Source organism: Heloderma suspectum, chromosome 1 (assembly GCF_057233095.1).
Source record: "Heloderma suspectum isolate Gila_16-S chromosome 1, 16-S_ref, whole genome shotgun sequence".
In the NCBI taxonomy this organism is placed as follows: domain Eukaryota; kingdom Metazoa; phylum Chordata; class Lepidosauria; order Squamata; family Helodermatidae; genus Heloderma; species Heloderma suspectum.
In genome coordinates, this window is record NC_139458.1 from 336389611 (window position 1) to 336404162 (window position 14552).

Genomic DNA, 14552 nt, shown 5'->3' on the forward strand with positions numbered 1-14552 from the left:
GTTGTTTGGAATAACACTGGGTTTTGGGAAAATACTTCAGGAGAAGTATTTTTTGAGATAATTTCTGTCTCACCAAAGAATAATTTTCTTCTGACATCAAAAGTATCCATCGGAACTCCCTGCTGTCTTCATGACTAAGAACAGCTTATGTGACTTAATTTCTTCTGCCTGATGTTGCAAATTCTTTACTTCAGCCCAAACCCAAAAGTTTGAAAGGCAAAAATAAACTTAGTATTTGTGGCAAGTTCTCTGGAATGTTAGTTTTCAGTCCCTAGGAATATTTGACTCTGGAGGATCCTCTGGATTAGAAGAGGTTGGGCCCTTCAGATGCATTCCAGGTTTCCAGTGTCATTGTTCATACATCATTTTATTCTCAGTGGTGTTTTACAATTGGGTCATTTTTACAAGTCTGTCTGCTGGACTGCTGTAGGTCTTACTCTTTCTATGCTGTTTTGTTGCCATTTGCAGGTCCATGCTGATGTGGAGAGAAAAAATTCATTGGCAGCGATGGTGAAAAAAAGAGATTTTATTGGGGAGTTGACTGCTCCCATTAATTTACATTATTGGGCCTCTCTCTCTCACACACACACACACACACACACACACGCATCTGCCTTGTGAAAAAATGTGACTTTTTAAAAGGAAGATTAGGGAGGGATTAGTGGCTAACTGATTATTGAAATGGCCTTGCATGATTGGGGAATTCATGGGAGGAACTTTTACATAGATCATTTGTTGTTGTTATTGTTGTTCAGACGTTCAGTCGTGTCCGAGTCTTCGTGACCCCATGGACCATAGCATGCCAGGCCTTCCTGTCCTGCGTTCTCTCCCGGAGTGTGCTCAAGTCCATATTCATTGCATCGGTGATGCTATCTAGCCATCTCATCCTCTGCCGCCCCCTTCTCCTTTTGCCTTCAATCTTTCCCAGCATCAGGGTCTTTTCCAGTGACTTTTCTCTTCGCATTAGGTGGCCAAAATTTGAGCTTCAGCTTCAGCTTCAGTATCTGTCCTTCCAATGAGCTACGAAGATCGTAGAATCATAGAATAGTAGAGTAGGAAGGGGCCTATAAGACCATCGAGTCCAACCCCCTGTTCAGTGCAGGAATCTAAGTCAAAGCATCCCTGACAGATGGCTGTCCAGCTTCATCTGGAATGCCTCCAGTGTGGGAAAGCCCACTACCTCCCTAGGTCACCCTATCCCTATGATAGTAGGGGATGGTACATGAAAACGGAAATCCATCCATCCATCTGTATATACATATATTTGGCTTTCTCTATTACCCTTTCCCAAGGCTCCAATCAGATTATACTATACTTAATTAAAAACACACACAAACCATAGAAGTACAATCTAGCCAATGTTAGGTATTAAGTATTTTAGGTGACAATTCTATGCCTCCTGCGGGGTCCCAGGGGCCACGGGAAATATCGGATCTCCCCTTCCAAGGACAGGGAGAGTATTCTGACCTTGGAGGAGGGGATCTGACCTTGGAGGAGGAAAGTTGCACAGTACTTACTTCCCTGACATCAGAGTTCTAATGTTGGGATAGGTAAAAGGGGGTAGAGTAGGGACGTGTGTCCCCCGCCCAGTTACTGAAGATGTCCCCCAAAAGGGGGAAATTTTTGCCAGCCCTGGGGCTGGTGTAAATAATTTCCATCCCATTACTTGCAATGGGAGGAAAATAGCATTAAAAAAGAAGAAGCTGGACATAAAGGAGGACAACGCTGCTCCTCCCTCATTTCCACCATGCCAGCAGGAGCCCATCAAGGCTTTGGATATGTTGTATGCTCTGACCTCAGAGCATTCCAGCTCAGGAGGTAGAATTGTCCAGCCCAAGCTTCATTGATTTCAAAGAGTGAAGCATGTGACTTAAAAGTACTTAATTTGGGCTGGGTCATGCCCCACTGAATATTAAAATGGAACTCATCAATTATAATATCAAAGTTGAAGGGACCCAAAACAGTGTAACTGGGAATATTTGTCTTGACTTGATATTTTTATTTCACAGATGACAATCATAAGATTCACCACCACCACCACCACCACCACCACTTAAAAATACTTGTAGACCATTCTTTTATCCTTTTGATGTACTTACTGCTTTTGGTTTGCACTCATTTTTATATTCCTCTGAGGAATCTGATGGTATGACTGTGACTGGCTGAACAGGATCGGATTTTGTTCTTTCAGCAAAAATATCAAGATGTACCAGGGAATCTGGTTCACTTTGCTGTTGCATATTATACTCCAGTTGATTAATGGAAACAAATGGATGCTTGTTCTTTTTAGTGCGCTTGTTTTTTTTAGTATCAAAACTATTTTGTCTTTGCTGTTCAGAAAATAAATACAAAAATATTGAAACTACTGCATGCAAGCAAAGGACAGATATTCTTAACACTGTTTCCAGGGTTTAATTCATTTATATATATTCTTTTTATGATGTTGGAATGGGTTGTTCATATGACTTGCATGTGCTATTCCCATTGGTTCAAATGGCAACCATAGATGGATGGATGGTGTGTGTGTGTGTGTGTGTGTGTGTGTCTGAAAGGATGCTCAGATGAGTGCTACTTCAGGCCTAAACTGTGACCCACCAGGCTGAACTTAACCTACCAACCATGCTTGGTGTTCCACCATGGCAGGGGGGCAGAACAATATATTTGCAGGCAGATTACTCCCCCTCCTCAAGCCCACTCTGGGCCAGAAGTCTGTGCATGCACATTTTTCAAAAGTACACATTTTTCATGTGCATTTTTCAAATGTACGCATAGTGTTGAATGCATTTTGGCCTGTGAGTTACACTGCAAGCTCGGAAATGTATCAAGCCCATGTTTGGTTTGGGAGGTGCGAAGTGGGTAAATCCAGATAAAAAACTTAACTGAACCAAATTTCTCACACACTCCGACCTCCTCTACTCCCAACCATTTTAGCCTTTCTCCATGCCTCTCTCAGCACAGAGAAAGGGACTTGGCCTAGGATTTCCCTTATCCCTAATTTCTGAGGAGATAAGAGAAGAACTTCCCTCACCAGTGCTGGCAAGGGAAATCCTAGCCTTTCCCTAGCTAGGAGTTGCCTTATCTCTGATCTCTCATGATAAGGGAAGTTTCCCTTGCTTGCCCTAGCATTGACAAGGGAAATCCCAGGCTTTCCCTCAGTAGCGCTAGCACCAACACTCAGGAAAACTCTGGGCAGGGTCCCCGCAGCTTCACGGACCATGCTGCGTGCAGCTCATGAGCAGTGAGTTTGGCTCCCCTGCTACATAGTAAATAATAATAATAATAATAATAATAATAATAATAATAATAATAATAACAACAACAACAATAATATGTTGATAGGATGAGAGACATTTTCTAGAATGGAACCTTGAAATAAATGTATTTAATTACACAGAATGACCCACCCTGTGAGTCAGTGATGCAGGCAAAGCAGAACTCACCCTTTTGGTGTTATATAGTAAATAGCATGAGTGTAATGCTAACCCTCCATACTGAGTGATTAAACCCCATTCCTACGCTGGTGGTCCTAGCATTTGCAGTACAGGACTTCTGGTATACACCTGAGCTGAGGGCAATGAAGCAAGAGGGAAGATGGCTAGAACGCAGGTGGAGGAAAACTCGTGCTGAGTCTGACCGAACACAGGTTAGAGCTCATTATCAAGCCTACTCTGTGGCGGTGAAGGTGGCGAAAAAGGAGTTCTTTTCCAGCACCACTGAATCTTCTCAGTGTTGCTGTCCAGCAGAGAGTTTCCAAGTGGTTCATGGCCTGCTACAATCCGGGCTAGGGAGAGAAATGGTGGAATGCTGGCTAGCTCACTGTGACAAGTTTGCACAGCAATTTGAAGATAAAGTTGCTCAACTCCGACATGAATTGGACACCACAATTAATGCAGTTCCAGTAGCAGAGGTGCCCAGAGTACCATCTGGTTCAGTTTTATTGGATGAGTTTCAGTTGTTGAGGCCCAAGGATGCAGACAAGGTGCTTGGCCATGTCCAGTCAACCACCCATTTGCTTGACCCTTGCCCTTCATGGCTTATTACATCTAATAGGGAGGGGATATCTGGCTGGGTCCAGGAGATTGTAAACTCCTCCTTTAGTGAGGGAGCAGTGCCAGCCTCTTTAAAGAAGGCAGTAGTTAGGCCACTCTTGAAAAAGTCTAATCTGGACCCAGATGATGTTAACAGCTATAGGCGAGTAGCCAACATCACCTTCCTGGGCAAGGTGCTTGAATGGGTGGTTGCCGGTCAATTTCAGGCACTCTTGAATGAAACTGATTATCTAGATCCATTTCAATTGGGCTTCAGGCCTGGTTTTGGAACAGAAACTGCCTGGGCTACCCTATGGGATGACCTCTGCTGGGAGAGGGACAGGGGGAGTGCAACCCTGTTGATTCTCCTGGACCCCTCAGGGGCTTTTGATACCATTGACTGTGGTATCCTTCTGGATGGGTTGTCTGACTTGAGAGCTGGAGGCACTGCTCTGCAGTGGTTCCACTCTGTTGATGGCCAAGTCCAGAAGATGGTGTTGGGGTATTGCTCTGTGCCTTGGGAGCTATGTTGTAGGGTTCCACAGGGCTCTATTCTATCCCCCATGCTGTTTAACATCTACATGAAACCACTGGGGGGGGGAGCGTTATCTGGAGGTATGGGCTGAGAAGTCATCAATATGTGGCTGACACCCAGCTCTATCTCTCCTTGTCATCATATCCAGGTGAGGCAGTGGCTGTTCTGAATCAGTGCCTGGGCATGGTAATGGACTGGATGAGGGCCAAATGACTGAGACTCAATCCAGACAAGATGGAGGTACTGCTAGTGGGTGGTTCGTCTGCCTGGCTAGGTGATGTTCAGCCTGTTCTGGAGGAGGTTGCACTGCCCCTAAAGGATCAGGTTCATAGTGTGGGGGCGCTCTTGGATCCAGAACTGTCACTCGAGGCACAGGTGGAGTTGGTAGCGAAGAACACCTTTTATCATTGTAGGCTGATATACCAACTACACCTTATCTGGACAGAGATAGCCTAGCTACAGTTATTCATGCTCTCATAACCTCTCTTCTGGATCACTGCAATGTGTTATGCAGGGGGCTGCCTCTGAAAACAGTCTGGAAACTTCAGCTGGTCAAAAATAGGGCAGGAAGATTATTAACAGGGAGAGGCCAATGTGATTATATTCTGCCAGTACTTTTCCTGTGCTGGTTCACTGGTTGCCAGTCCATGTCGGGCCAGATTTAAAGTGCTGGTATTAACATGGGCCAGGGGCCAGGTTACCTGAAGGATCATCTCCTCCCATATATACCTGCCTGGACCCTAAGATTGTCCTCAGTGGTCCTTCTCTGGGAGCCCCTGCCAAGGCAAGTGAGGTGGGTGGCTACTAAGAAGAGGGCCTTTGTGGCACCCTGGTTGAGGAATGAGCTTCCCAGAGAGGCTCGCCTGGATGTGCATTGTACTCTTCAGCGCCAGGTGAACACCTTATTTTCCCAAGCATTTTAGTCTTTCAGATTCAGTTTTAGTTTCAGTTACTGCATTTTAAATCTTTGCATTGCTGCTAGGTTTTATTTTGGCTTTTAATTCTATTTTACACTGTCATTTTAAACTTTTGTAGTGGATCTTATGTTGTATTTTGTGGTTTTGATTGTTTTGAACCACCCAGAGAGCTTCAGGTATTGGGCAGTATAGAAATGTAATAAATAAAGGATAAAATAGTGATGGTCAATGCCATTTATGAGCCCCAGAGGTTCCAGCAAGCACTCTAGAACAGCAAATGCCTTTAACTAGGTGGAGTGGAATTCAGTTCCGAATCAACAAGCATAATTCAGGATTGCTCTTAACTCACCACTGTATCTGATTCACAAGAAATATCACAAGAATGTCCTTCTGGATGATATTTGGTTATGTTTGGTTGCAACTGGGAAAAAAAAAAAGAATGGACAGATGAGCAAAGCACGCATATTGACAATGATTTGAACATCTGCAAAGAAATCCAGCTTCCAAATCCTAAAAGATTTCAACAGCAGTTTTGAATGCAAACACAATGGATTATTCCTTAGGTTAATTTTAAATTAAATTAACAATTAAAAATGAATCAAATTCAGTCACTTTTCCCACATTACAACTTTAGGTTATGGACTATGGTACTGTTTAGTCATTAGTGCATGCCACTTCTTTGTCCGAAATCCTAACAGATTTTGCAGTGCACCACTATCAACTCATGAGAAAGACAAAGACATGCTACTTCTGCTACTAGTAGTACTAATTTCTACAGTACCATCAAGATATTCAGTGCTTTACGCAGTATTGTAAGCACAAAGGGTAGCCATTCAACGTGCCCCAGTGACCTCTTGGTAGGGGTGTACAAAACCCCCTTACCTGGAGTCCGCTGGGGGTTCTGTGTGGGGGGGAGGCGATCCAGTCCTTCCCCCCGGAATCCTCCCCAGCTGGCTCCTCTCCGCAGCAACTCTGCGGAGCTGCCAGCTGGGGCCGGCTGCAGCCAGACTTCCGGCCACGGCCGGTCTTCGGATGCAAATGGCGTCCAGCCTAGCAGACGCCATTTGCGTCCCTTCCCCTTCCTGTGATAGGCTACGTAAATCTTTACATAGCCTATCATGGGAAGGGGAAGGGACGCAAATGGCATAGCGCACACCATTTGTGTCCCTGGTCTTTACCGTGATAGGCAGGACGCCATTCACATCGGCCGCGGATGGACCCGGCCAGACCCGGCAGTGCCAGGTAGGATCCAGCTGGGCCAGAATTCGCGGGGTGGCGGGGTCTGTTCTGCCATGGATTCCAGGGGGGCCGGATTCTAAGACTCCCCTCCCCAGAGTCCGTGGTGGAATTCTCCGCCATTCCTACCTCTTGGACTTGGTACAACCTTTCCCAACCTGTGGTATACATTTTAGCTGAGCTTCTAGTGTTGTGGTTTTGAGTAACATCCAAGCATTTTGAAGGGATTTAACCCTCTTGACTCCTCCTTTCAACTTCCTTTACACCAGTTCCCTCAAAAGGAGACGTTTCCCCTTTTGAAGTCAAATGTGACTGTGTTGGACTTCCTTGGCAATTTTCCACTTAAATATGATTTAAATTTGATAGTGCTGTGGTTACTGTTTCCAACTGGTTCAACAACATTTACATCTCATACTAGGTCCTGGTTGACACCACATAGGATTAAATCCAGGGTCGCCTCCCCTCTGGTCAGTTCCATGACCAGCTATTCTAGGGCACAGTCATTTAAGGCAGCAAGAAATTTAACTTCTTTGTCATTACTAGAACATGCATTTATCCAGTGAAGGGGGGGGGGTGATTGAACTTACCTGTTATTACAACATGTCCTCGTTTACAGGCCTCCCTGATTTCATATTCCATCTCAAGGTCACCCTGAGCCTCCTGGTGTGGTGGACGATAGCATGTTCCTAGTACTAATTTCGTTTTGGAGCCTGGTCACCCACAGCACTTCTGTGGAAGTATCTGGCCCTTTTAGGTGTTCTAGTCTGCTCAACACTATTCCCTCTTTGACATATAGAGCAGCATCTCCTCCAAACCATGCATGTTTTGCATGCAAATGGCCCAAGTTCAATCCCTGGTATCTCCTGGTAGGGTTGGGAAAGTGAATCTTCAGCTACACACACAATTAGTGTGTAGTAGGCAATATTGATCTAGATGGGCCAATTGTCTGGCTCAGTATAAAGCAATTTCTTAAGGCATCATGAGAAGATGATGGAAATAATTCAAACACATCCTTCTTAAAATCAATCAATCAATCAAACGTCAAGTGTTTTCAGGTCTGGTGTTTGTTTGCCTGAATGAAAATGGTCTGAAAGTCTTGTATATTTATTACATATAGTTTGGTGACATTTTGGGGAAAGGGTTGGAAGATGCATGTAACTGTTACTTTTATGAGATAAAGGCAACCTTTGTCCTATTCCCAACTATTTCTACTCCTCCAGTGTTTTATGCACAGATACACAAACATAGGACACAACTGTTCAACAACTTCTTCTTATTTTGCTTTTATGCTTGTCTCTTTACTCCTTTGCACCTGTTATTTTAAATTATTACTAAAGGAAAGGGAGCTATTTCTGGGGCAGCCATATGGACGCAGGGGACTCCAGTCATGGAATCTTCCTTGAAACGGGACAGAAATAGCTGCCTTCAAATAAACTGTGTAACTAAACACAGATGGTTGTTTCATGAAGAAATGGCTGTTTCATGTCCACTTTAGAAAGTGGACGGTACCACACCCACACACAGTGAATCTCCTCCTGTGCGCTCCAATTCCATTGAAGATAACACATCCTGTGAAAGCAAACTTTGTGAATTGCTGGCTTGGGGAAACACAATGAAGCTCTATGAATCATCACAATCAGAGAAGTTTCCATTCCTTGTAGTTTATAAACCTCTAGAAATGGCTTAGGTGGATAAAAATTCCACTGACTACTATCCATAAACCTTGGGAAAGTCAGACTTGGCTTTGGTGTGTTCATTTCAAGGTTATATAGGGAAACCATTATTATATGGTTCAACAAAAATATTAAAATGTCTAAAGATTAAAATAAATTGTTATTTCCATAATTGTTTCCTTCTCCGTGTTCCAGAATACTTTTGCTCTATTACAAAACCTGCACGAAGGAGATAAAGTCACCTGCAGGTTCTATGTATTGTTTTTATGTATATACATCTTGAACAATTTCCGTGGTGTAAGATGCCAATGCAAAGCCACCTTGAAAAATTCTCGTACATTTAGACCAGGGATGCTCAACCTTTTTGGCCCTGAGAGCCACATGTGATGCTGGCTCAGGGTCAGGGATCAAGCATTACACACGCACCCATATGCATGCACAGACATAGCCACACATATCCACATCCCAGCAAACACACACACATCCACATACTGTACCATGTAGGATTTATGCGATTCTATATAAGACTCTACTAAATGCAATAGATTTCAAGTACACATTTTTGTTCTCATTGTAGGGTAAATCCATGCCTAATTTGCTGCTAACCTCACAGAGGCCAGTTGATTGAAGAGAAACAGTTGACAGCAATGAGGTTTCTTGATTTCGATCACTAATCATTTCATGATTGTCTGGAAGAATTCAAGAGCAGAAATGTAGGTGGCAAAGCCTTTGTCCTGTTCAGATCAGACATAATGCAAAAGCAGGGGAGCAAACAATTTGAGACAAACAGAAAGATATGTACTGCCTCTAGCTCGGAGCATCATTTTTTACTTGTCTTTGCTCCTGGGCAATTTTAGGTCTCTCAACAGGAAACTTACCACTGGCACTAGATTAGATGTACTGCGAAGGTACTCTCTAGAAAAACACAGCTCTTTGACCCATATGTCACTATATTTTTCTTATGAAAGCATACAGTACACTCACATGTACTGTATGCAGCCAGTTGTAGTCCCTCAGCAATCTACAGCTCGGGCTGGCCCAACAGGACATTTACCTGCCCAGGCTAGAACTGTAATGCACAGATGTTGGTACGTGGACATCCCAGCTCACCCTACAAATGCTTTTAAATACTTCAGTCTAGGTGAGTGGGGGAGACCTTACTTGAATGGGTTAGGAAAGGACCACCAGAGGCTGAATGATGAGAGGGAGGAAGTGGTAACCTAGTTGTGGGCAACTCATGGGCCACATGTGGCCTCCAGCTGTTCTGCGGCCCACAGAACCTCTTGGGTGCCCTGCTCCCTTTGACCCTGGTGCCCACCTGATCAGTCATCAGCTGTTAGCAATGGAGAAACAGTGATCATGATGAGGGTTGCTGCAGCGAAGAGGATTTAACCTCAGCCCCCCCCACACACACACATACACACAAGATCCTCATCAAGGCTAATGTTTCCCTGCTGCTTATAGTGATCTTGAACAGGATCACTGGGGGAAGGCGCGAGGTTAAAGCTTCTTCTCCCCCACTCCAACAAACTGATTTCTGTTTCCTCACTTTTATTAGCAGTGAGGATACAGGGATCTTGATGAGAATCACTACAGGGAGGAGCAAGGATAAAGCCTCTCCCTTCCCCAGATGTCATGTCACCACTGCAGGAAACATCTTCAGAGGAGAAGCTAGAGCTCCTAGGAGCAGTCCACGCCAGAAGACCAGGAGGAGGCTGGGATCTCAGGGGAGATGGTCCATCCCCACAAGAAGAGGGAAACTCTGCTGCTGAGATGGAGGCTGAGAGACCACTTAGCCCCTGAGAGCGTCAGCATCTCAAGAGGCTGGCCAGAACAATCCCTGTGAGGAGGAGTGCCCATTTCCAAAGGAAGGTGCTTCAGGAGTGTATGTGAATGCGTGCATACTGGCATAGATGTAAATGTGTGTGTGAATTAATGTGTATGAATGGATGTGTGGATGAGAGTGTAGCCACCCACTTGTGCTTTGGTCCCACCTACTTATATTTTGCCCCCATCCACAAAGATTAGCCATGGGGGAAAGTGGTTCTTAGGCTGCGAAAAGGTTCTTTGCCCCTGGTCAGGACACAGCTAGACATGACTGCTGGCTTTCAAAGAGCCCCACTTCTCAGGATCTACTACCTGAACATAATAAGAACCCTGCTGGATCAGACCAAAGGCCTATCTAGTCCAGCATTCATTCCCCACAATGGCCAACCAGATGCCTTTGGGAAACCCCCAAGCAAGACATGAGTACAACAGCACCCCACAATTGTGTTCCTCAGCAACTAATATTGTGTGGCATGCTGCCTCTGATACTGAAGTTAATATATAGCCATCGTGATGAGCAGCCATTGATAGCATTATCCCCCATGAATTTGTCTAATCGTTTTTAAAGCTGTCCAAGTTGGCCGCCTTACATCATCCCTTTCTTCACCTTGGGCGTAGCAAAACAATATAGGATGTACTTGTACCATTTCATAGATACCCAGAAATTGCCACATCCCTTACCTGAAGCAATCTCTGCATTGCCACTCCGGTGGGGGTTGTTGGAAAAATATATCTAACTTTAGTCTAAATATATACTTCAAACATGAAAGCCAAATATGTTGTCCTAGTAGCTTAACCTGATTATGTCTCCATTTTCCTTCATGTCAAAAGGAGTGGTGGCTTCATAAGACCGCTGAAAGAGTGAATAATTAATATTCTTGGATGAAAGGAAGTCCAGAAGTGGCAAATCTTATTATGGTGTGGGATTGATGTGAAGGACTCCTTTTCATACCTTCATTAAATCTATATCATTCCGGGAAGTTTGTAGGGATGTATGGATTTTGGTAAATCCTTTCCATCTGTTTTTTGCAGATTATCAGGCATCTTTCATTCCCACGTCTGCTTGTTGAAGGATTCTGTGTTTTGTTTTTTTTTAGGGATGAATGAGAATCCTGTTCCTGCTTGCAAATGTGCATTTGTGCTAATGTGCACTTGCACAAGTGTGCATTAGTGGTAATGTGCATTAACACAAGTGCACACTTGCACAAATCCTCCCACCCCCTCAAAAAGTTAAAAACAGTCCGCAAGTCGGCGGAATCCATGTGACTCGCAAAGTGCCTGTCTGCTGCAGAATCCACAGGTTGGATTCATAGAAATCCCAACTTATTTGAATTCATTGCAGATTTCTCCAACATCCCTAGAAGTTAATGCACAATAGAGAAAAAGATAAAGCTCAAATCCTAAGAATACTTATTGGAAGTAAATCCATGTACAATCAGTGGAATTTATTTCCAATAAACCTGTATATGATTTAGGAGTGAGATGGGGGGCAAGTTTGTTTTGTTGTTCAGTCGTTCAGTCGTGTCCGACTCTTCGTGACCCCATGGACCATAGCACGCCAGGCCTTCCTGTCCTGCGCTCTCTCCCGGAGCGTGCTCAAGTTCATATTCATTGCATCCATGATGCTATCTAGCCATCTCATCCTCTGCCGTCCCCTTCTCCTTTTGCCTTCAGTCTTTCCCAGCATCAGGGTCTTTTCCAGGGAGTTTTGTCTTCGCATTAGGTGGCCAAAATATTGGAGCTTCAGCTTCATTATCTGTCCTTCCAATGAGCACTCAGGGTTGATTTCCTTTAGGATGGACTGATTTGACCTCCTTGCAGTCCAGGGCACTCGTAAGAGTCTTCTCCAGCACCACAGTTCGAAAGCATCAATTCTTCGGCGCTCAGCCTTCCTTATAGTCCAGCTCTCACAGCCATACATTACTACTGGGAAAACCATAGCTTTGATTAGACGGACCTTTGTCGGCAAGGTGATGTCTCTGCTTCTTACTATGCTGTCTAGGTTGGCCATAGCTTTGTTTACATCCTATTAAAATCAGGGCAAATTCATACGACACTCCATGTCAACTTTGCTTTTAGCTCGCCCAATGCTAACTTCTGGCTGCAGCTGCAGCTGTGTGAAGTCAATCTAAACCAGTTTTTTGGACATCACCTCAGCCCTGTCTTTTTAGATAACCCTGGATGAGACACCTGCATCATGGCACTATGCATAATGACCTTCTTGCCATGCTTGATGCAGTTTGAAGCCAGCACCGGCCATGGTAAACTATCGGCAACATGCAAATGGCTTCTTAAATACAGTACATAGTTAAGCTCTTTGTTAGGTAGCCAGCAGGGGGAAAGCCTTCAAGAGACATGGCTTCTGATCCCTTTCCCTCTTCTTTGTATAGACATTGTGCATGAGTGAGGGAGAGAGGTAGCAAGATAGACAAGGAGGAGAACAAAAGTCATGTCCTGTACAGCATGGGATGGCTGTTGTCCTCCCAGGTCTTCTCCATTTTAGGTCTAGTGGCTTCCTTGCCAACGCAGAGGGAGATTGGAATCAATTGTAAGCCTTCAAAATATGAGGAAGGATATAGAGATAGTTCCATGATATTGTCATCTTTGATTGCATTCTCAAGTGCAGTATCTCAGTGCATCTGCAATGTATCCCAAGTGTATTCTGCACTGGAAGAAAATGTATTTTTAGCTTGCCCTTCTTTCTGAAACTACAGTATGCTCCTTAATGAAAGACATTCAAGACAGTGATGAAGTAACATCTTAGATGTGGTCAAGCATTTCAGAGAGGAGGTGGACGCTGCAGGAGAAGCTTTTTAACATGTTGTTTTCTTAAATATTTTGTTGACAGCGACAACTGAACTTCAGTCTTTTAATGAGCACAGGGTTCCTGAGCTGCTCGTCTCTTATTAAAATGCTGTTACCCACTTCCAGTCAAAAGAGAACTGTTCAGCTCTTTGTGGTTTTAAATCAGTGGGCTTTATTCATTGATATTTTGAGTCTTTGGGACAGGATCAGTGGGATGGATTGATCCGAAACACTGAGAGATCCTCCTGTGAGGAATATAACTTTTCACACTGATTCAAATTAACCCTTGCTCGTTAAACCTGCAAGGAGAATGGCCAGATGTTGCCAAGGAAAACACGTGCAGTCATTTCAATGGCTGTTGTAAGTGGCAAAGCCCACTTGCTGTATTACCGTCTAATCTGTACAAGAACATTGCTGGGGAAAGGTGACATTTGCCTGACATATAGGCAATGTTCACCCATTCTGGTTCCTTCAGCACACTGCAGTTGCAGTGGACTGAAACTGGTAGCTTTTGGGGTATTCTCGAAGCATGGACTGCAGAGAGGTCTCCCGCATCATCATTTCCTTATGGAAATGCCTCGGAACAAAGGCGTGCCTGGATCCAAGGTAATGAGGAGAGTCAAAACATGAATTTGGAAAGAAAGGGGAAAGGCTGGCTTGGATCTGCTTCAATGAAATTGTTCGGTACTAATTAATCTTACGTGTTAGCTGAACAGAACCCAAGCACATTTTAAGGTTGTTAAGTCTGGCGCACAAACCTTTCCAGGGCCAGAAAAGGGTAGCCACAGGGGAGAGTGGAACTATGAGGGGCACTGGATTACCAGCTGTTTACCAATGGAAATCCTGCCTCAGACTCTGTTTGCCTTTTGGGAGTTCTTCACAGCCAAAGGGAATAGAAACATTTTTAAATGAAAGCAGATAATCTTTCTGAGAGCCATGCTATATACCAGATTCTACACATCCTATACGAGCATGGATGGAGCAGATGTTTTAGATGACTTTACAGGGCAATGGTATGACATAGAAAGCTGAACAGTGAGAAAGAAATCTTTTGCCATTGTGTTGAGGTAATTTTCTCCAATCCACTGCAAACATTTGAAAATAAAGGTTTTCACTGGCGTAAAGAGAATTATCGCAAATGCATGGTGAGCCACTTATGCATGAACCAATTTTAGATGTGGTAGCATATGCCACGAAAATGATCTTAAAAGGCCTCCATGTGGCAGCTGTTATATGTAGATCAGCCCTAAAACAAAGGCAGTGTCTGCCCATTTTTATGTGAAAGCAAATATATATTGTTATATATCAGTGGTATCCCAACTGTGGCCAAGGAACTCTGGGGTGCTCCAGGAGCTTATTAGGAGGTCCTCAATCAGTAATGACAGACAAGATTCCCTCCTCTTCCATTTCTCTATGAAACCCTGATGATCTGAAATAAAGTCTCTTTAAAATAAGATATGTACTTTAAAATAAAGGTTGCTTGACCACCTTCATGGTTAGTATACACACACTCACCTATGCTAGTGCTGCC

General features: G+C 44.1%; 1 protein-coding gene across 1 annotated transcript in view; it reads right to left on the reverse strand.

Moving 5' to 3' along the window:
- LOC146359540 (uncharacterized) overlaps positions 1-14552 on the reverse strand; it is a 180118-nt gene that overhangs the window by 99723 nt on the left and 65843 nt on the right. The window contains exon 11 of the mRNA XM_084816571.1: positions 2100-2330. Within this exon, the coding sequence (XP_084672697.1) occupies positions 2100-2330 (231 nt within the window). The remainder of the gene's footprint in view (positions 1-2099; positions 2331-14552) is intronic.